This window comes from Thermobia domestica, chromosome 2, assembly GCF_964235325.1.
Source record: "Thermobia domestica chromosome 2, izTheDome1.hap1.1, whole genome shotgun sequence".
NCBI lineage: Eukaryota > Metazoa > Arthropoda > Insecta > Zygentoma > Lepismatidae > Thermobia > Thermobia domestica.
Genome location: NC_137455.1, coordinates 161,211,631 through 161,236,463, shown reverse-complemented (window position 1 = coordinate 161,236,463; position 24,833 = coordinate 161,211,631). Strand labels below are relative to the sequence as shown.

Below are 24,833 nucleotides of genomic sequence, written 5' to 3'. Positions count from 1 at the left end.
AGTATGCAAACTGCAATAAAAGAACACATTTTATATAGTAGGTTAATATCTTAGCAGCTCATTGTGAAACTTGGAAAAATAATTAAATCCCTATTTCATAATATTAGATGGTAAATACAAATAGACATGAATATACAGTAATTAAAATAGTAATTAAGTTCATATATATAATTGTTATATAGATCGTAGACAGGGGCGGACTGGCAACCATAGGGCCCACCCTGCTAAACTGAAATGAGGGCCCATTGTATAAAAATGTAAAAAAGGTCGGGTCGAGTTGAACGTCGACCCGACCCGACTCATGACCCGAATAGGTTTTAGCCGAAACGACGCATAAGAAAGTTGACCCGAGCCGACCGGTGGCTAGAGTAGCCCTGACCCGACCTGTGACCCAAAGAGGTTCGACTCGAGCCCTGACCCGATGAAGCCTGACCTGGCCCGTTTGAGAGCACTAGCTGCCGGCACTGGGATCAGTCCATCTTCGAACCCATGGAATAAGGGCATGTAGCCTATTCAGGGCCGGCGGAGAATGAACAACAGATTTTTTAAAATTATAAACTAGTTAATTTTGACATGATTTTACCCATGTCTGCTGGAAATCCCAAAATAAAGACTGGTGTTTCAGAAAATGCCATCAGATTAAAAAAAAAAAAAAAGCAGTAGAGGAGATATAGACATTTGGGGGAAACGTTAATTAATTTTGAGGCAATTTTTATTGCGTTTTCATGTAAAATAACATATCTGAAACTTTTTTTAAGTAACCAAACCTGCAACCACCCTACTTAACGAAGATCCGTATTTTGTCATAGCTGATCTATGGTTCCCCACTCCCTTGATATGTAAAAAATACCACTTATTTCAATCGGGAGCCCGCTCGCGAATGTGCCGCAATCTCTCTCTGTACCTGTCTTTTTGGCGAAAAGAAAATGTTGTAACCCACATACACAAACTCGTCTAAATATTGCTGCATAATCTCGAGGAAGTACGCCCCGCTCTTAGCAGACACTTTCCCCCCTTCCCAAGCGTGTCAGGTGAGACAACAGACATGACGTCAGTGTTGGAAACTTGAAAAAGCTGTACCTTTGTGGCCTCAATGCAACATAAAGAATGCGATTGGAGGTAAATTTGCGATAGGTTTCGAAACCAAGATTTTCCTTGACATAAGTAAGTCATAATACCATATCTTCATGTGGCAGAAAGATTAGATATCGTCTATCGTCTAGTGTAGTCCGCCCATTCCTCGGCTGGCCCCAACTTCTCTTTTCATATGAATACCTACTTTGCACATCACAAATAATTTTTACATTTTACTACACTTTTATTTTAAATTAAATAACTAAAGGGAAGTTATCATTTACACGATAAGTGGTAGAGCAGCCATGGCTGAACCTCGCCCGCTTCAATAAAGACATTTTCATTTCATTTTCATATACACACTGATTTGACTGACAGCATAAGTGTTCAGCACTTTTAGAAGTTACACCAACGCTTACTGAGCCCAGTCCCGGCAGCTAGTGCTCTCAAACGGGCCAGGTTAAGCTTCATCGGGTCAGGGCTCGAGTCGAACCTCCTTGGGTACAGGTCGGGTCAGGGCTGCTCTAGCCACGGGTCGGCTCGGGTCAACTTTCTTATGCGTCGTTTCGGCTAAAACCTATTCGGGTCATGAGTCGTGTCGGGTCGACGTTCAACTCGACCCGACCCTCTCGACCCGAGAAGGATTTAGCCGAAACGGCGCATAAGAAAGTTGACCCGAGCCGACCCGTGGCTAGAGCAGCCTTACCCTAGCATAGGTGACCTGACCCGACCCGTGTCTTAAGCAGGCTTGACTCGACCCCTGATCCATAAAAGCCTGATCTGACCCGTTTGAAAGCACTACGCAGCAGCAAACAGTTCAGCTAATTTCGTGTTCGCTTGTTAAAGTTGTGTAATTTCAAGTAAAATAGCCATAAAAGATAAGCTACAATGGACTGAAATCATCCAAAGACGTGGTGTATACATTATAATTTATAAACACCTTAGACAGAAAAAAAAAAAATACCTGGCAACTGTCCTGCAGTACTCGAATGAGTCACATCACGCTCATTTGTTTCTTGGGGCTTCACAGATTCAAATAGCCTACGTGGTTTTGGGTCAGATGCAGCTTTTTGTAAATCACATCTTCGTTTGTGTTCTCGCTTTTTAGCACCACTTTTATATTTTTTCTTTACAGTATCTTACAATCACTCCTACCATCCATACTGACACAACCATATCTGTCTTCCACGACAAACGACACGTAACTGCTGTTCCAATAATTGAATTGCTGCTATCGGATTTGCTCTTCGATATAATATACGAGGGCTATCCAGAAAGTAGATTACGTTTTCGTCTGTGTCCGCTAGGGGCGGGGCTAGCGCGGCCATCTTGGGGTCAGAGCGTTGCGCAGCTCAGTCGGCATCTAGCCGTGCTAGTGAGAGGTTCGTGCTGTGCTCCGTTAAGATACTGTGACGGTTTGAAATGTCTGCGTTAATTGAAAATCCCGCGAGCTGCGAGGTGCGTGCAGTAATAAGGTTTCTGACAGCAAAAAACTGTAAACCGATAGAAATCTATCGGCAGCTGTGTGAAGTGTATGGGGACAACATTATCACTGAAGGTGGAGTGCGACAGTGGGTCATAAGATTTAAAAATGGCCGAACCAATGTTCACGACGAAGATCGAAGTGGGAGACCCAGCAAAGTGACTGCCGAACTTGTCGAAAAAGTCGATGTTAAAGTCCGTGAAAATCGAAAGTTCACAATAACGGAACTTTCTTTGAGTTTTCCACAAATTTCGCGAAGTTTGTTGCACGAAATCATCAGCGAAAAGCTTGGTTACCACAAGTTTTGTGCAAGATGGATTCCAAAAATCTTGACAGAGGACCACAAAAATCAGCGAATGGCTGCAGCGTTGCACTTTTTGGACGCCTACAATAAGGATGGTGACTCTTTACTCGATCGCATCGTTACTGGTGACGAAACATGGGTGAAACACGTGAACTGTGAAACGAAATTGCAATCAATGCAGTGGGGGCACACAGGTTCTCCCCAAAAACCCAAGAAATGCATGCAAACAATGTCGGCAAGGAAGATGATGGCGACTGTTTTTTGGGACAGAAAAGGTGTGATTTTGGTGGACTTCCTGGAAAGAGGCACTACAATAAACGCTCAAAGGTATTGCCAAACTCTGCAAAACCTCAGAAGAGCAATTCAAAACAAGCGCAGAGGAATGTTGAGCTCTAAGATCTTGTTGATTCACGACAACGCCCGGCCCCACACGGCAAATGTCACGCGTGAAGTTCTTGAATCTTTTCAGTGGGAGTTGTTTCCTCATCCGCCGTACAGTCCCGACCTGGCACCGAGCGACTTCCACCTATTCCCAGCAATGAAGAAGTGGCTGGCTATGCAGCGTTTTGATGACGACGAACAGCTGCAAGAAGAGGTAACGAAGTGGTTGAAGTCGCAGGCGGCCGAATTTTTCGACGAAGGAATTTCCAAGCTCGTACATCGCTACGATAAATGCCTTAATTTGAATGGTGACTATGTCGAAAAGTAGTATTTGTGTGTGGCTTTCATCTGTATATAATAAAATTTGTTTCCTATACTTTGTTGATTTTTTATTCCAAAACGTAATCTACTTTCTGGATAGCCCTCGTACAAATAAAACACGAGCCGAGGGCAGCAACTTTATAGTAATTGTTTGAAGTTTGTATAAAACAATCGTTGATAGCAGCGACTAATTTCTTTTCGCTTAACAGCACTTAAAAAAAAGAAAAAAAAAAGCCTGATTCGATTTCTTTCCTCGAAGCTTGGTCTGAGGACAATGCAGTTCAAAAGCGTTCCGGTTCCACCTCCACTTTCCACAATAACAATATCTACGAAACTATTGTTTCTTTAAAACATCTTCATTCGACGTCTTGTAAAAGGACCGGAGTAGGCAATGGTATCCAAATCCAATAACAGCCTGAAATCTACTGTATTTCTTATATTTAAAAAAGTAGTAGTTAACGTGCTCGTTTTTAACAGCTGCTGTATCACAAACCCCGCAATGTTTTAGGGTCTGATTGTCTCATAGACGGAACCTTTTCAAGTCGATAAACGTGAAGAAGAATAAGGTCTGTTCATGAAAGTATAACTTTGCATCTTTTTTGTGCAAAACACAAGTTTGCGGGAGTTACCCTGCCACATTTTTGATGTTGGTAGGTTTAATTGAGCACATCTTTTTAAAATTGGTGGAGGGGGCCCACCTGTTTGGGGGGCCCACCCTGCATTTGCAGGGTAGCAGGGTGGGCCAGTCCGCCCCTGATCGTAGAAATAGTTTAGCTGTTAAAAACAAGGGCATTGTACTTTTTCTAAATATTGTATCTATTTTATGTACTGACAAGCTCTATATCATTTTGTAGAATTTATATGTAATATGGTCCACAGAATGATTAATAAATCTAAATCTATTTTTTCACTACATGGGTTAGATAAATAATTAAATTTCTTTTATTAAATTAAACTAAACTAAACCATAATGTGTAGTTAAAAAATAACTTATGCATGTGAAATATAACATGCTCTCCCCAATATTCGAAAGCTAACGACGCCAGTGTAAGTTCTTACTTTTCATTCGAGCTACTTCTACAATATATTAACCTGCTAATTCAGATTTAATCTCCTCATCACTGGTCTTCAGGAAATCTCAACATGAAATTACTCCTCGATTGACGGTCAATAGGTGGTGAGGATCTATTGAGACGCAAAGTGGTCTATCCAGTTTAAGTAGCTTGTTTCTCACTAAGCGTTTCCACTAATACAGAGCCATTTCTAAGTTTCCTGTCTTTAACCTGTCCAGCTGTGTGAGCTAAGAACCTTAGTAAAACAAAAGGGGCAAAACGGGACAGGCCCATAATGCCATTTGGACGGTTAGACTCAGCACTCGCAGTATTGTCATCCTTATCTTTAACTATGAGGTAGCGTATTACAAAAGTCGCGATATTTGTCTTCCACATTCTCTACACTGGATCGAGTTTCTTAAGCCCGGGCTTGAAATGATTTCTACCTATAAAAGTGTGTTTATTATTAAAATTTATAAATGGGTCAATCCATATGAAGTGATGGTTGCTTGACCGTTTTTATTTTTTTAATTTCTTTAATATACTATTACCATTTTCATTGGCATCACAAAACTGTTTTCTTAAAACGTAGATTTAAGCCCGTTTGTGAGAGGCAACCATTTTTGTTGAGCAGTGCGAGCTAATTAGTGACTTTGCAGACGTTAGCGTTAACTTGCATAATTTAGAACTGTGTTATTCAAAAAGATTGCAACAAACACCATTTTCTTCAGCACCTCCTCTTCTTTAATTTTGTCTCTTCGCATGAAAAGCCTTAATTGAACCCTAATAGGTGAAAATTGCCCCCGAAGTTTAGTGTAGAAATTTAACAAGTTCCATTTTTTCGAGCTGAAGCTTATAATGAAGGTGTAAAATATCAAAAACAATATTTTAAATTATAATTTATAGAGTACATTATACTTAGTAGAGCTAGAGTAACTATGGAGTACTTATACTTTCTTCCTACAATTTTTGATTTTTTTTTTTTTTAATTTGAAATTCTTGCAAGGTTTGAAGTATAATAAGTCTGGTGGGACATGGAATGAAACTTTTTTTTTTTTTTTTTAGAATATACAAAAATTGCACAGAAAAGTATGTTTACGATACTCTCAACTATTTGGTTCTGAGCTAAATAAGTTTACTTTGCCAACTTGAATCATAGAACACATTGTTTTAATTTTTTATTCCTCTTTTAATGTTGAATGACTTACACCTTAGAATAAGCTTACAACATTCAAGTAAAAGTTAATTCTGAAAATTGAATATAATTGTTAACCAATCTCGAATAAAAATAAAATAAGATATTAAAAGTAATAAGAAAAAAGAGCGTTGGAAAATATGAAACTGATTATTGTAATTGAATTAAGAATAAGGACAGCAGATAAAGGATAATGTCTCCTCACGCTCATTATTTACTTTTTAGATGGCAGTGGAAATTAGAAAAAACTTTTCAAACATTTGTAACCACAAAACAAATTGTAAACTAGAATCTGAGTGGCTCCCTCCATCCTCTTTGCATGGCAAGAATGACTGGGTTGGAGCATAGATAACCATTTTGCACTGGGCTCACTCGCGCTAGCGCTCGCGCTCACTTCTTCCAACCGGGCACGATCACTTCCTTCAACTAAGCTCGCGCTCACTCGAGTTCGTGACACATCCCTCAACGGGGCTCGCGCTCACTCGCGCTCGCTATCACTTGTCACAACAGGGCTCGCGCTCAGTAGGGCTCGGGTTCATTTCTCTCAATTGGGCTCGCGCTCACTTGCGCTCGGGCTCAGTTCCCTCAATTGGGCTCATGCTCACTCAGGCTCGCGCTTACTTATTTCATTGGGGCTCGAGCTCACTCGGGTTCGGGCTCGGGCTCAATTATTGAGCCCGAGCCCAGTTGAGCGCGAGTGCAGAGCTCGCGACAGTCGGACTCGCGAGTTTGAACACCTATGAAATGGACTGATTAATGGCGTACTCTACCCTTCAATTTCCACTCCTGATACAGTTGTGAAAACTAAACGGAAATTTCTAACTTTTCCTATTTTTGCGACAGCACAAACTATTATCTGAATCGATTTTTGTTAAAATAGTGTCAGTAAAGTTGCTTCAATCTTCCTTTTCAATTCTGCACACGCAATGCATTTCTTATCTTTTCATCTCAGAAGCAAATGAATAAACATGAGCGCAAAGCGAGCGCGGGCTCGCACTCAATTGAGCTCGCGCTCGCTCGGGCTCACACTTACTTCTTTCAACTGAGCTTGCACTCACTAGGGCTCGCTTATACCGAACCACTTAAAATCAGGTTTGAAAATTGTATAGAAGTCTAAGGAACAAGAAAATATAAATTTCATGAGATAATTAGGTGTTATGCAAGGGCGGCTATTAAGGGGACAAGAGAGGGCAGTTGCCCCCACTTTTTTGAAGTGGCCCCTTAATGCATATAGTTTCATTTGGAAATGTAAAGTTTTTGTATATATTACTGGTTCATAGAAAAAATGGTGCCATATAATATTTGTCGTTGCGTGTGTACGTATTTTTTATTTGTCTTCTCGCGGAGTTAAGAAAGCTACAGGAATTGAGTTTTAGTTGTAATTCAAAGTAATTGATATTGTAATTGCATATTTCTTTAAATGTAGTATATGCTTATAGTATTTACTGACTTTCATTATCTAAGAGTAATAACATACAGTTAATGAAATGTGTGGAAGTTGTTCATTAATCCCCAATTTCAATATAAATTCTACAAAACAAACCTCATTATTCACTACTATGATTAATATTATCCTTTCTATTTATTTGTTTTGCAAATTTTTTATTAAATAATCTGATCACACACTTTTCCAGATAGAATTTTAAGATGTTCATGAGCAAGGAATTAAATCTTTTCTTACACCTTTGTTATTTAATACCTACAAATGCTAATATATACTTGCGTTGCTCATGTCAATTTACTTAATTGGTTGAGTTGTATTATATTTGGCGCCCCGTTTAGCAGCGGGGCTATATGAAACGCAGTGGTGCCCACCCCCCTTATGTCCATGACGCACCCCCCCCCCCAATTGTCTACCCGTAGGTGTTCTTCCATGAAAAAAAATCTTCTTTTCGATTAATTTTCACACTCCCTCAAACATATTTATACAGATTTTTACCCCCCCCCCAAATATTTCAATGACGCACTTTGCGTCATAGCCCCACTTGTGGGCACCCCTGTGAAACGTAGATCTACAGAGTAACGTGCAATCCGAACTACATGAGCTCCTGCCAGAAATCGGACCCGGGACTTCTGCGCCGAAGATGCGTATATTAGTCACGACGGAGCTCTAATTGAATAAAATATGTATTATTGGGATATATATATATATATATATATATATATATATATATATATATATATATATATATATATATATATATATATATATATATATATATAATCGGTGCTAGTGTTGAATACAGGCTTCAGTAGTTCTAACACATGTAAATTTAGCCTAAAACACATAATAAAGCATTAAGCCTGGCAACTCGCCTGATCTCCATCTATATACTTTTACTGGATTCGAACGTGTTTTGATTCTTTCTACCAATTACCTTGCCACTGGAAAGCTCTGATTGGCTCATTCAGCGACAAGTTCCATTCCATTATCGATTTATTGTTGATGAACAAGGAATCAAATCTCGTCTTATACCTTCGTTGTTTAAGAGTACAAAGGTCTAGTACCTACTTGCGTTGCTCTTGTCAATTTACTTAATAAAATATGAAATATGATATATGGTATTTTAACTGAAAAAGATCGTTGTGTGCCTATGCTACTGAGGCTTACCTGGGCTCAGAGACACAGCGCACACTAGACGCTCTTTTCCAGATGAGGTTTCCATATCTACAAATCTAGAACGTATCCTCATGTTTATTCTACGAAGGAGATTATGAAAGTAAATAAAGGGTACACAAATTTCGTGGAGGAAATTGTGAGCAAAAGGAAACATTCATTAATAGCAAAGGTAGTATGTGAGGCTCAATGCGAGTACCTTTGTTCTCTAAAATGAGTCTAATTTGGAATTTAGTTTCAAGGAAAAATTTTGATTAGTGTCGGACTGAAAACAACACTTAGCCTCAAAACAGACATTTAGACGGGAGAGCAGAGTTATAGGCATTTGTAAAGAAACTGCAATAGATTCAGATCTATGTCAATGAATGCTTACTACTTACGGACTTAAAGTTTTCCATTCCAGTTCGTCGTAATCGGCACCAACACTCACATAAACACTCACATAAACACTTCACTACTACATAGTTTGTAGAAGTTGTTCGGTGGCACTTGTTTAGTCCATAAAGATGAATGGAAAGTCCTCTAATTCATTGGACATCAAAATTGCTAGAAGTTCAATCCTGAGCGGTGACCAATGAGGAGTCGGGGTCCCAGCATCATAGGCGGCTAGCAATCGTCTTTTCCCTTCTCTTCTGTGAGGGCGATGTTTCCGGTGACTTCCCTCTTTTTGGGAGGATGTTGAGGGTATCTTCTAAATACTCTGAAATATCCAAAGAATTGTAAAACAGTCTTTTTACGTATTGGATATCTTCTTCCTCATATTAAATTTGTCTTTCAATGATTAAGTTAAACAAATAAGGAAGAGCTCGCACACGGAGATCTTGCGCGACAGACTTTGGAGGCAGAAAGATTAATGTTACAAATCGTTGGTCTTATTTGTAGTTTCGTATGGCGTTCTTCGAGCGATGAAGCGTCCATATCTCAACAAATTGATTTCCTGGCGATGAGAACAGTCTCTTCAATGCATTTCTATCTTAGGTTTGCAGTTTCGTTGAATTTGTTTCAATCTTATGCTCTGTCTGCATGTCTGTTTCCCGGCTAATGTTGAAGGCCGATTTAATGAAGTAAGAAAAGTAATTGTTTCTATGCAATGAAAATTAATTTGGAATAGTTGAGTTTTCCTCCGATTATTTCCTTTTACTCGTTCTTATTTATTTTTGCTTTCTTTCTATAAATTACAAATTAGATTAGTTTTACAAGATAGTATCCTATTAGTTATACAACCCTCGTCAAACAAAGTGTTAGAAACAACCAGTAAAATTAACATTGATATACAAATATTTAGATCATGTTTTGCCCCTCCCCCCACTTTTAACCCTTAACAGGAAATATGTGTCTGTCAGACACGTATGGTTTTTCTTTGTATTACACTGGCAACACTGATCCACTCAATGTATCGGTTTTCTCAGTACCTTCCTATTATTTAGTTGTACGTGTGTTGCAGTAGTTCATTGTTGGCGTTAATGTCTGAGTGAACATTTATAGATGATTTTAGAAAACCTACGGTGTCTGAGAGGCACACATTTCCGTTATCGTCTATATTTTTGCGTGTTTATTGGACACGCATTTCCCGAAAAGACAGTATTTTTTCAAAAGGTTTTGGGGTTGACTTTTATTTACCATGAAATAGAAGCTATAGAACTCTTCAAACATACTATTTTGTTTGTATAAGATTTTATGTATTTGCAAAATATAGACCTAGTACTTCGAGAAACAAATGCAAGAAAGAAACTGTAAATACACCAGATCCTTATTCCACGGCAAAAATTTCAAAAACGCTGAAAATGGAGGAGGAATTTATGTTACTGTCTTCAGTAGATTCTGATTAAGACCCCTCCTTTTTTCCCCTGAAAGTCATGAATTACATACTGACAGTGAGGGCGATACAAATTCTGATACAGTGCAAGGTGTGAGGTCAAATAGTAACAGAAGTGTCAATGTGAGCAGCCCTACTCAAGTTTCATGTGATAATGAAAGCCTTACATACATAGATAAATACAGGTTTGTTTGGAATTCAAGTGAACCACTAAGAAATCGAAGGGTTCTTCATCAAAAGATAGTAAGAGGGATGCCTGGTATAGCCACCCATGTAAGAAATCTGGGGAAAAAATCCTAGCAAAGTTGATATTTGGTCTACCTTATGTGATGATATAATTCAAGAGATTTCAACATGAAGTTGGAAGAATGTCGAAACAAATTTGAAGTAGAATAAAGTCAAACTTCAGATCTACTGACCTATCTGAAATTTAAGCCCTTATTGCTCTCCTAATGTTCTGTTCTATTTGTAAATCAAGATAGGAAGACATGTATTCACCATTTTCAAGACACTTTCGGACGACCTCTATTTAGAGCTACCATGTTCGTCAAACGTGTCCAAGCTCTTTTGGATAAATAGCACATTTGGACAGGGTAGCTACATGTGGACAAATGGTATATTTGCATGGTAGTAACGTGTAGAATTATACTAACTTAAAATGTGTCAGTTTTTTTTTAATTTATGTACTATTTTTATTTAGATATTGAAATATTTTCTGAATTTATATGCCAATAGAATCGAATTAATGTGTGTAATTCTTGTTTATCATATTTTACTCGAAGTACAAAATATAAAGTTTCATTAATCTACATTACACTTTTTTTTTTTTTTTTTTTTTTAATATTGCTTTATACGTATCCGTGTCCCACAGACACACATTTCCTGTAAGCGAAAAAAAATAACGTTTCCTGTTAAGGGTTAATGTCCAATCGCCGCCACTAGTGCTATGTAACATCGAAAACGGACATTTAAAGAGGAGACCATTGTGTTTATTAAATTGTGTTCTTGACTTTACAAACAAATGATATAGAGACGCGTGCCTATAATAAATGATGATGGTTGACAGAAATTGAACAACTCAGTTTAGGAAACAGTGATATGTATGTACGATTTTACCATCCTGCAGTATCTAGAACGTAATTTAAGAAGTCTGCTAATGATCGTGTGTTGGTACCTGTAAAAAATATTCTAAGAAAAATGCACCCCTTGAATTTATAACAGCAACAAGCAGATCATATAGCATTCCACAAAAACCTCTCTGAAGAAATAAGCATGTTCCTCAACCGTCATTCAAATTAGAAAATAAGACAAACATGTGGCTTTTTTTTTTTCAATTTTGCAACTAGGATTAATAGGTTAATATTTCTTCTTATTATTTATGTTTTACTGATGAGTAATAATGGTTTTATTTTTATTTTTGTGTGTATGTGTGTGTGTGTGTGTGTGTGTGTAGAAATAGCAATTAAACTATATATATATTATACAAGTCCTTCTTTTTAATTTTGATAAAGAACAAATTCACGTTAATTGCCCATTTTTTGAGAATTCATAACTCTGTTCACAATCAAATATCAAACTTGAAATTTTTACCATAATTTTATCTTATATAGATATATATTCTGTAAAAAAATAACTTTTTATTTTATGTCTCACCTGAAATATCATACTTTAAACTTTGAAAAAAATAAACAAAATTTTAAATTTTATGAAATCATTTAAAAGAATGTATGAAGCACTTATCAGTGTTGTTACTCTACTTATAGTGAGTATAGTACGATATGTACTTACAATAATCTTTTCATTATAAACTTATGGTCTAAACAGTGGAATTTGTTCACTTTCGATACTAAACTTACGAAACAATTTTCACCTATTAGGGGGTTCAATTAACGCTTTTCATGTTAAGAAACAAAATTAAAGAAGAACAAATGTTGAAGAAAATGGTGTTTGTTGCAATGGTTTTGAATAATCCTGTCTTAAGTTATATAAGTTTACAAAAATGGGATGAGAACCAAATTACGTTGGCAGGTGACAGAAACACATGGCGGCCGAGTAAAAAATAAATAAATAAATAAAAAATAAAAAATAAAAAAGAAACGAAAAAATTGAATAAACGAAAACACAACTCTCATAAACGAAAACAAGAACTGATTTTTTAAACGTTTTTATTTTTATTTTTAATATATATATTGTATATTATAGTAGGTTTCTTACTTTAAAAAAAAAGAAAGAAAGAAAACAGAATACTGGAATTACACAAAAGTTAGGATGAAATGGTGCACGTCCACCTCAAACTAAAGAAGTTCTAAGACTCCCATTAAGCACCCCGGAGTTCCGCAGCGGTATTCGCAACTTAGAGGGTAGGAAAAGAACATCCGAATGAATGGGTGATAAATTAATGATAAACTTGCCCTCTTAGTGCCACACTCTTCAACGCGATATGAACGAGAAAGTTAGTAGACTGTAACAATTAAGATTTCCTTATTTGAAAGCTTGTGGTTCGTAAATATAAATTATTATCATTATATCGTGTTTTCACCTTGATATTGTGTCAGTATTTATGAAGGTTTGCTCAGTCAAAATTTAATTTTGGCTTCGTTGCGAGAAAATAAAAAGCTTAAACAATAATCCTTTCTGTTGTTATTATATGTATGTTGTACTTGTAATTTTGCATTGTACTTGATTTATTGTATACTCACTTCCTATTAAATGTGCAGATAAACCGGAATTAGCTGTTTTTAAATTTTCAGAGTATGTAATGTGGTCTTTACCCATATACGGAAGTTTCTTTTGGGCATTCCTATCAGCGTCAGAAACTCATAAATAGTTTAGTATCCTCCCGTAAACGTAATCTTATCTTGATAATAATCATGTTTCGTAAAAAATTTTTACAGAATTTTCGGTAGTCTTAACGAAGTGTGATTATATATCGTGAAATTTTTTTATGAGATTATTCACAATAACCAGAAAAATTGGAATGCCTTACTGGGATCTTGTTATTCTATGTCGAATCCTCTTTTTTAAATGTCCTTTGATGATGTAGTATCCCACCAATTGGAATGAATAACATTGTTTTTTTTTTTAATGGAATGATTATCAATTAGTTTTTGTTACAAACTCTCAATAATCTCAAATCCCCATCGTGCAAAAGCAATTCTCGTTCACAGTTGAAAAATACATTTTTTATATTATTTTACATTTTTAATTCTACTATTTATGGGCATAATGATATAAGTTATGCTCCGATCTGCATAGTAAATTTACGCAAGAAATTCAATCCATTCAGAAAAGCTCAGGACATCCTCCCGTAGTTGAAAGTTATCACTTGGAGAAAATGTCTTCAAATCACCTTGTCGACACCAGAAATTGAAAAAGAAGAAAAGTAAAGATTATTAACTTCAGGTGAATTAAATATCTATCACAAAATACATTAGAAATTGGTTAAAGGAGGTAAGATACATCAACAAAAGGTGTGTCATGGGACAACAAGAAAATTCATATGTGCTTTCCTTGATATTTCATAAAGCATTCAAACAGTCGGAGGATCAACAACAATCACCATTCATATTACTACCCACTTGAAATAAATAAATAAATAAATAAAAATAATAAATAAATAAATATGATCTAAGACTACAAAGTTTACACTAGTCTGAACAAATAATTCTTGATCGCTAATCCTGATCTTAAACTACAATCCGATTCCCTTATTATTTATTTCACAAAATTTCTCTACTACTGGACAAGGAGGCCCCTTAGTTATCTGAAGAAAGAAAGATACTGTAAATGAATGGAAATTATAAATAATTATTTGGGTCCCGAAGTTTCAATATTATATTAAATGTTGAGACTCAGATAATGGCATTAAATATCATTTGCGATGCGACTAACATCGATTAATTTAATTCCACGCAAAGTAAAATCGCAAACCAAGAGGAAAAATTTTGCGCTGCGATTGCAAAGCTGTGAGGACACGATATTTAATCGGTCATAATGTCTTATTATTCCTTCTATTTATTTATCTTTCTTTATATATTCCTTTCAATGGTTGTAGATGGGACCCGAAGGATACGGAACCGTAGTGTAAGGAATGTTGAAGTTTTGGATTATGAGTACGGTCCTTTCCTTAATATATATTATGCTCTTCATCACCTAGAGGTAGTTCTGGTAAAGTAGCCCACTGTAGACCATATTTAACCTAGTATCATTGTGTAAACCAATACCCAATAGACATTAGTTTAATGTATAATAAATTTAGTTTTGTTTATTCTCTGACCTTGAAAATATAAAGCTAAATATATGTAAGTTAGAACAAAAATTTAAGGTAATATAGAATAGGATGCATGATTCATTTGAGTAATGCTATAGTACTTTTAACTCTTACTCCTACAATACAGAATATCATACATGATTGATTTGAGTAATGAGAAAAGCTGTTAGCAGCAGCTTATACATGAACTTTATTATTTTTATTTACTTTTTTTAGGTTCTAAGTCTGATAGCTCTAATGGCCGCAAGCGTTACTGCATTGCAAGAAACACAAGCAGACATATATTCCATTGCTGGCCAAAATATGAGTAAGAATTATCGTATGTTTTAACTTTAAAGTTTGTCTATATTTAAGTGTCAATTTGTGAAACATTTAGTGTGCTAAAGTGGTAACTAATTTTGTAAAGGTTTTGACCGTGTTAGTTGTCAAGGCTCAAGTTAACAGCTATAAGTTGGATGTAAATGGGTCATGCCAACTGTTTTCAAATCTCCATTTAAATATAAAATGAAGTTTAAACGTAGTGAACAAATAATGCACATCCCTTTGATGCTGATGATTCTGCGTGTTGATTCCGGCAGGAGCACTTATTCGGTATTTTGTGGCAACTGAGGTAATACCTAAAATAAGAGATGGTATAATTCGATTTTAAAAAAATAATAAAATAAAATAAAAATAAAAACATCCAGAGAGAGACTTCAACGCAAGTTCACGTTAAAATAATTGACAATGAGAAACAAGAACAATGTTACATGCCACTGACTTCCTTTTATCGTGCTCTGGGAATTCTAATCGGAATGATTACTTTTCTAATATGATTTTGATAACCAATTCTGTTCCCATACAGTGTGGACTTTGTGGTGGACAAACACCGTGCTCGTGGGTTTTCTCGGGGTTCTCCCGTTTCCTCCAACTTTCTTCATTCCACCATTTCACTCATCTCTCATCATCACCGTCTCCTTTGGCCTAACCGGCGTAACCGTGGGACGTAAAACGTAATATTTCATTTCATTTCTGTTCCCATACATTGTCAAACATTAATTGAAGAACAGGAGTTTCAAAGAGACTTCTAAGAAAACACTAACATCATCAACAATCACTTTTTTAAAACTACTGATGATCCCCTACACTTACCAGCTCACAACTTGGAATTAACAAGGTTAGTTTGACTGTTAATCTTAACAAAAATGTTCCAGACTTTATCTTTGTTAAACAATAGCTACAAAACCATTACTATTTCTATTGTATTCCTATTTCTGTTTAAATCATCTTAATATTGTTCTCTAATCTGCACTAGGTCTTCCTGCTGGCCCTTTCCGATTGAGTTCACAGTTAAATTTTTTGAAAGCATTCCTACTTTCTTCCATTCTGGCTACATGACTTGTTCATCTCAGCCTCCTAGACTTAATAACTTCAACAATATTAGGTAAACGGTATAAACCATGGAGTTTCGATTATGAAGTTTCCGTCATTTCCCATTCCCATTCTTCATGGGTCAGAATATTTGCGTCAGTATTTTATTCCTAAATACTTTCAAAGTAAACGACCATGTTTTGCAACTACACAGCATTACAGAAATATTGTTTTATGTACTGTACTTTAAGCTTTAAATAGCCTACTTCGACAGAATTTGCGAAGACAAAAAAATTTTAGACTTAATAACAATACGAATTCCCTGCCTTCAATTGACCTTTTATTTCTTCATGAATACAGTTTTGGTCTGCTAATGTTGATCCTAGATATTTAAAGTGTTCATTTTGCGAAAGTGTTACTTCATGTTCTAACGAATCCATAATTTGCAATATACGGGCACGACGAATTTCCAAAACAATTGCTACAATGGAAAGCAAAATGAAATGAAGTTAACTGGAACTATATTTAAAGTGACCATCAAGTTATTAGTTGGTACAACTAAGAAGAAAAACGTGAAAAATCCTTAGTCAGAATGTCAGTCTGAATTCCCCGATTACGAAGTAAGAATGCTAACTATTAACCCATGCTTGCACCAAATAGAAGACAATGTAGGTAATAATGTATAGTGGAGATTTAGTACAGGAGAAAATATTTTAAGCGGTGATATTATAATGTCATTTCAGGCTATCCGAACTTATCGCTGTAAACTATGAGCACGATTTTTGAAATTTAATACATAGATTGTAAGGTCTCTTCTTTTCCTTTCTTCAAGGTGCTGAAAGGACTTCTTGAGTATTGTTATTTAAATGTTACACTTTCTTTGCGAAATTTAATTTAATTTACACTTTTACTAATTGCCAAAAATTTTAGTATAGTTAATATTGTGTTGTGCTATCTTACAAGAAGCATACAATGAACACTTTGCACCCCAGTCTAACTTTTTTTTTCTGAGACGGGGATAAATTCCCATCTCCAAATACAGTGAAACCTCTCTAAAGCGGACAGCCGTGGGGAATCAAAAATTGTCCGCTATAGAGAGGTGTCCGCCTTCAAGAGGTTACAGTATTTTGTTATGTAAATTAGTCAGCAAGGTAATATACAATTAGAAAAAATATTTTTGCATGAATCTTATGTTTACGGATATTATATACATGCATTATCTTCTTTCATCCAATACTCTATATTCGAGGCACAACATGGGAATAACATCTTATAGTTCTCTGCACTTTACACTTATCAGTACTTCCTTCGTTTTCAGTATGGCGCTTTAATTTGGGGGGAATTGCAGTCCTGAAGTGTCCTTTTTGAGACAATATACATACCTGAGGGCAAAAAATACTAAACTTGTCTTCTAGTTGGTTAGAGACTCCAACGAGACAGTCGCGTAACGGTCATCCATAACGGCGGGCAACTGTCAATCACTTTTGTGTCTAAAGCAGTTTGGGTGGGAGTGGGATGCAAGCAAAGGACATAAGAGTGTTGTTAAACAGAAATGCTTCGTGTGGGTTTCTGAGCAGACAGTTGCGGGGGCAAAATGTTGTCACAATGCTTCCTTGGTGACACATGTATGAATTACTAAAAATGTATTTTTACTACACTTTTCAACTTATTTCTAGAGAAAGTGTCCGTAATACGGAGGTAAATAATACCTATAAAAGACAGAAAAGACTGTCCGTGTCCGTACTAGAGAGTGTCCGCTTTAGAGAGGTTTGCCAATATGCTTTTTCCTATTCCAGTGTTTGGGGATTACAAAATATGTCCGTTAAGGGAGGTGTCCGCTTTATAGAGGTGTCCGTTAGTAGGGGTTTCACTGTATAATAATTGTCGACTTTCTAACCATTTCAAAATTTAAAAGCTCACTAATAAAGAAAACTAAAAAAAGGAAGAAAACATGTAGTCTAATTAACCTTGTTTGTTTATCATAAGCAACACAACTAGAAACTTAGAAGAGTATCAAATTCATATACAATAAAGGTACAATATTATATACTGAAAATTCGAACTGTCATTTCACCAAGCATTTCCAAATTTTAATGGTGAATTCTTCATCCTTCAGTGTTTCGTTTAGCGATGACATTGATCGTAATATTCTTAGAGACCAACAGATCGAGTTTTGTAATAATGCTTATATATGATTATTAATTTTAAAATGTTTAGAAAGATCAGAGGTGCTTTTGGTTTCCGGTACTTTTAAAGTCTTGTGTGCTCTTTGATCCTAGCTTCAATGTTAGTTTTGGCCATGCCACCAAACGTTCATCATATATAAAGGTAACCAAGAAAGTTCTGGGCTTTTTGAAGAGGTCTGTGTTCAATTGACCCTCACACCATTAGCTGAATGCGAATGGAGATAAGGCGAAGATCAGTTGTTGGTGTGGGTATATCCAACATACTACCTGGTTGTGGCACTTCAATTACACTGTGAACTTGTGTAAGGATAGAGTGAACATGGGACCTCCTCAGAAGCGTGTATGCTGTACGAGTTCAAACTGGGGTCAAACGACGCTGCAGCGGGGCGGAAGATATGCCAGGCTTTTGGTGAGGGAGTCGTGACTATGCGGACAGTGCAGCGGTGGTTTAATAAGTTTAAGGACGGTGACGAAACACTCGAAGACACACCACGTGCCGGAAGACCAACGCATGTACAAAATTAAAATCTTCCGGCAGCAATTGAGGCGAACAGTGGCCAGACATGTAAGGAACTGGGACTACAATTCAGTGTGAGTGGAGAAAGCATTCGGCAGCACCTCCATGAAATTGGAAAGCACTACAAGTTGGGTCGATGGGTCCCACATGATTTGTTTCCGGGCCAGAAGGCAACGCGAGCAGACACCTGTGTTTCTCTGCTGTCTCGTCCTGTACGAAGCTTCACGGCGCCGTCATCGTTGGTTAGCACCGCATGACTTCTTGTGTATTTGATGGACTGCTCGCTGCATCGTGCATCGGGAACTGCTAACAGCTCGTCAGAGCATCAATGCAACTGTGTACTGTCAGCAGTTGAGCCGTGTTCAAGAAAAACTCAAAACTCTGGAGCCAGCACTTCTGAATCGCAAAGGGGTCTTCCTGTTACAGGACAACGCTAAGACCCACATGGCTAGGATGACCCGGAACACCATTCTACGCCTTGGATGCAAAACACTATGGCATCCACCATACTACCCTGACATTGTACCGTCCAATTATCACGTGTTCCATTCCTTGGAAAATTACCTTAGAGGACACCCGTTCAATTCTCTAGTAGAGGTGCAAAATGCACTTGATACCTTCTTCGCTTCACGGTCCACCAAGTTCTACTGCGATGGAATCCATGGTCTTGCAGAACGTTGGCAGAATGAGTTGAGTTGATTTTGAGTTTAACGTCCCTTTTCAGCAGCGAGGCTATATGAGACGTGGACCTACTAATGAACGTGGAATCCGAATCATATGAGCTCCCTCCGGAACGTTGGGAGAAGATCGTCTATGCTGTTGGGGACTATTTTTTATCTTCCAGGTAAGTCTTGGGTGACATATCGATGTTCGAAGGTAGTGAATGAAAAAGCGACAGCACTTTCTTGGTTACCTTATACTTATATAGCACATATCGAGTCGAGAATTTCTGGGAAATGTTCAGTACAGTCAAAAGTAGTTTGAGGGATGCGGATCTAACCGGTTGATTAGATCTGGTTTATATTTACATGACCAGTATTCCAACCACTTCAGTAAACCTAAAATAGATTCTGACAAGCAGTATGTCTATTGCTTTAGCAGGTTTCCAACTCTAAAGCTTTTACGCACACGGGACAGTAATTTTCCAACCTTGCAATCTTATCAACTGAAAATGAATTGGCAAAAGAATTTGGTTCTGATAGAAGAAATCTATTATTGTGCAGTTTCGAAAACAAAGACTAAAAAGTCCTGATTTAATAGAAAATTAGGACAAATTTAAGTGCAAAAATATCAATTGAGAGTTCACTATTAATTTGTTAGGAATTGGCCAATGAAATTGGTAATGTGACATCGTAAGATCCTCACCGGATGGAACTATTCCTAATAACACTGTCGTTGAAACCATAAAAAATGATATTTAACTATGTTACGAATCTTTTCTTTAAGTAAATAAAATAAGATTTTCTTTAAATAAATAAGTAAACTTACACATTATTATTATTATTATTATTATTATTATTATTATTATTATTATTATTATTATTATTATTATTATTATTATTATTATTATTATAACTACAACTCCTCAGTTATAAGTTTTAATTTAAGTGCTATCCTTATGACAGTATCGATCTTCTAATTTTAACAATTGAAAAAACTTTTGGGAAAGTGTAATGGTTTTGATAAAGAGACACACATATACATTAGAATGTCGTTAAATAATATTTACTATTTGATATTAAATGAGCAAATTTAAAAATGAATTTAAATATTGTATAAACAGATCCGGGTATAAAGAAAAATGATACTTCTCCTGTTCTAGGTATCACATTATCTAAGACCAGTCATATCTTAAGTAAAATTTTGAAGCAATGCCATTGTTCAGAAGGAAGGGTAGAAAGTTGTAATATTTAAGAAAAGCATCCTTAGAAAACTACACATATACATGTAATACGGAATCAAATTCACTATAATAATGCAGTGATAATATGTTGTTCTGAACATTTGAGAAGAACATTCATTGATTTATGTTTGCCATTCCTTGTATCGTTTCAGATGAGATCTTAGCATGCTCAGCTATTGTTCTGTTCAGTCTCAGCTTCATTACATCTATTTCTCTTCTAGTTGGAGTAATAAAGGTAAATATTCAAATTTAGTCTTTGTTTATGTGTGTGTCTACGAGTATATATATATATATGTATGTGTGTGTGTGTGTGTGTGTGTGTGCAGGGGTGCCCAGAGGCATGGGACATGATTTTTAATTGAAAATGGTTCAATCAAATTGGATATTGGATAATAGTAAATTGGCGAGAAAACTGGTAAACTTTGGGCGCATAATAGTAAATTTGGGGGAGAATTGTAAATTTGGGAGGGAAGAATCATAAACTTGGGGTGGAAAATGTTAAATTTGGAGTATTGTGCCCAAGCCCTTGGGAAGGGAGGCACCCTTGTCTATGTATGTGTATGTATGTATGTGTCTCTTTTTCAATCATGCATAGATTCACCATTATAATATTGAACAAACGAAAGAGTAGAAGATGAAAATTAGTTCCTCCTATATGTGACTGATATTATCCATTCACGTTCTTCTTTTGCACTATTTCATTATCTCTTAGCAACGTTCGTAAAGATTGAAAATATATATAACTAAACAAAAAGTCAATATCAAACCATCCATTTTTTCAAAACTTAATAAATTCAAGCACACAGATTTAACAATACATATATACATAATTACAGTTAAAAAAAAATATAAATTCATAAACAGTATTATCTAAGAAAATAGCGAATTATTACAATGACAAGACCGGTTAAGATTTTTTTTTTTTTTAACAACTCGCGAACTTGATATCATAATTTAAACTGTATTACACTTCATCTTCTTGAATAATGTTCCAGCTTTTCAACTACGTTTTGATATACATTAACGATCTACTAAGTAATATTGCTCTAGGAGAACTATATCTTTATGCAGATGATGCTAAAATTTTATAGTAAAAGGAAACACAAATGAGAATGTTGAAGATAATGCAAATGAAATTATTTGTAAACTATCTTATTGGATTAAAGAAAATAATATTAAATTAAACACTAAAAAAACACAAGCAATCAATTTTCTTCATATGCGCAACAAACATACGCAGCCCGTGAATATTTTAATTGAAAATAACGAAATAGACTATGCGAACTCAACTAAGTTCTTAGGAATTTGAATAGATAAAAATCTCTCCTGGGATGTGCAAATAACTAGCTTAGTAAAAAATTTAATCAAATGTATTTCACAATTAAAGTACTTAAAAATGTTTTAAAAGAGTCTACTTTAAAAACAATTTACTTTGGATTAATTTAAGTCGAATTTAACATATGACATTATATTTTGAGGAAATACACACAAAGCCAAAGTAATTTTTACAATACAGAAACGAATAAGAATGAGGTGACCACTAAACCAAAAGATCACTGCAAACCAATATTTAAAAAATTTCGTATATTCTCAGTACCCTGTTTGTACATTTTAAATCTACTGGTATTTATAAAGAGACACCTAGAGGGTGTCCTTACACGAGCAGAAGAACAACATGATCATGATACAAGAAACATACAAAACTTTTCTATTGTAGAACGCAGAACTGTATTATATGAAAAAGGGTGTAAATACGCGGGTATCATACTTTACAATAAACTTCCCAAAAATATAAAGACTAAGGAATCTATTGCTATATTTAAAAAAGAACTCCAGAAATATTTATTACAACACTGATTTTACTCGGTAGAGGAATATATGAATTGCTAACTGGAAATAATTACATGATGTACAGTAAACCAGTGTCATTATTTGTTTTTAGCATCAGATGTATATGTGTAAGTATTTCTAAATACACTGTAAGTAATAATTACTTACCCTAACTTTATCTTTAATAATGATATGTAATGTATAATAAGATGTAAGATACAAGGCATAATTACTAATCTAGTATGTGTAATTTTCATTATTATTGTTCTTTTTACTTTTGTGTTTATATATAAATGACGTGTCCACTTCATATGCATTGCAATACAGTGCTAAATGTATGAAAAAAAGGACGAAATAAATACAATACAAAACAATACGAAATCTGACCAAAGTACTTTCATCAGCATATTATCAGATAACGTATTTGATGATGAGAATGATACATTGCCGAAACTGTAACACAGAATATTTTTTAAAATAATAAAATAACGTGTGTGTCTGTCTTCATCAGCTTTTCGCGTAGAAGAGGAGTGACCTAGAGCCATCAAATTTTATACACAGGTGGCCACCAGACCTAATTGTCTCGATTTTCTGGTCGTTACGAGGGTCAGATTTCTTAGGGTTGAAAATATATGTGTAAAAGGAGTAGTCGGGACGATGAATATTAGTGGGAATGGATTGGAGTTTAGCAACCCTTTCAGCAATGAGACGTGGACTTACTGCTTAACAGGCAATTCTAACCACATGAACTCTTGCTGGGAAATGAACTCGGGTTTCCCGCACCAAAAGCACGTGCGCTAACTATATAGCTACGAGGGAGCTCCAGACGGATATAAGTGGCAAGTTCATACTTTTCGGGATCGCTGAGATGAATAGTGTCCCTTCCGATGCTGTTAACTTCTAAGTTTAGCCCCGAACGGGTAGAGGTGAAAAATAATGTCGAAAATAACCGATATTAGCGTCGAATCCATATTTTACGGAATCGCTAAGCTGATTAGTAAAAGTTCCGATGATATTTAAGCTTAAGCTTAGACGGAATACATCAACTGGGCCAGGAACTGACAGTGGCAATACCGAAGGTGTAATTCTTTGTTAGTTACTTATTTCACTCATATTAAGAGGGATAACACCGAAGGCGTGACTCTTCTTTATTTCTTTATTTATTTCAATCATATTGATAGAGCAACGCCAAAAATGTTACTCTTCGTTATTTATTTGTTCATTTATGTATTTATTTATTTATTTATTTCACTCATATTGACTGGGGCAACGCCGAAAATATTACTCTTCGTAATTTATTTATTTCACTAATATTAATAGAAGCAACGGAAAAAGCGTTACTCTTCATTTTTACTTATTTCACTCGTATTGACAGGAGCAACGTCAAAAGCGTTACTCTTCGTTATTTATTTATTTCACTAATATTGTCAGATGCAACGCTAAAAACGTTACTCTTCGTTGTTTACTTGTTTCACTCATATTGACAGAGGCAACGCCAAAAGCGTTACTCTTCGTTATTTATTTATTTGACTAATATTGTCAGATGCAACGCCAAAAAGATGTTCCTCTTTGTTATTTTGACATTTAATCGGCGTTACTCTTCCTTATTATTTATTTAGTTTACTACTTATTTTTTATTTACAAATATGAAATGTTGCTTAAACCTTATCCTCCACGTGCGAAGAACAAGTATTTCAGCTAGTTAATAATAATCGTTTGCTTTGATCAGATTTTATTTGTGTTTAAGTTTACTTTCTTTTTCTTTAGCAACGTTGTATTATAGTTTATCACTGTCATAAATTTCTACCGTGAATAACAGGTCACTTCCCATAAAGAAAAGTCGCCACTCAGTTTTCTATTAACCTTATCTTGGTGTAAAAGCTCATTTTTTTCATTGTCTAAGAGTTTTGTTCCACTCAAATAGTTCTCTGTATTGTACTACATATTACTATTTTGAAAGTTTCTGGGATTTTCTTTCCCTTCTTTCTTTTCTTACAATGTGTACTAAATGTTCATCATTAATATCTATGATTTTATTAAGTCGAGGATAGGAGGAGTTCTAGAGCCTAAATTTAATTTTGTGACTTTAAGAAACACGTCAGGAGAACTTACTAAAGAAAGAGGAAATACAACCCATAATTATTCTTAGCAAAAGAATATTGCATATGATCTTTCCCCACAAAATTTGTTCATGTGTCTTTGATTAATCATCTTTTTTATATATTTATTGTACAGTTATACTCATTTACAATAGTTTCTTGAAGGCACTGTCTAATGCATTTGCAGTCGGAGTAAAAATATAAGATGCTAGACTATCAGTGCGATTTTTATTTTTTTATTTTTTTTATTTTATTTTATTTTTTATTTTTTTGATTAAAGTTATTATAATAATCATAATATATTTTCTTCATGTAATTTACTGTAACCTACGAATTATCTACAGTTCCATATTACATCTGAAAATGACAGTCTCTGCTGAACAAATTATTAGGGAAAAGAAACTCCGAGAATTTTCTCCTCTATCCTGATACCAT

The 24,833-nt window shown here is 35.5% G+C and overlaps 1 protein-coding gene across 2 annotated transcripts in view; it reads left to right on the top strand.

Annotated features, from left to right (window-relative positions):
- LOC145676764 (uncharacterized) overlaps nucleotides 1–24,833 on the top strand; it is a 55,036-nt gene that overhangs the window by 20,146 nt on the left and 10,057 nt on the right. For both annotated transcript variants that reach the window (XR_014129462.1, XM_081747574.1), the window contains exons 3-4: nucleotides 14,730–14,820; nucleotides 20,622–20,704. Coding sequence is in view for 1 of the 2 variants with exons in the window: in XM_081747574.1 (XP_081603700.1) it covers nucleotides 14,730–14,820; nucleotides 20,622–20,704 (174 nt within the window). In the remaining variant the exon portion in view is untranslated. The remainder of the gene's footprint in view (nucleotides 1–14,729; nucleotides 14,821–20,621; nucleotides 20,705–24,833) is intronic.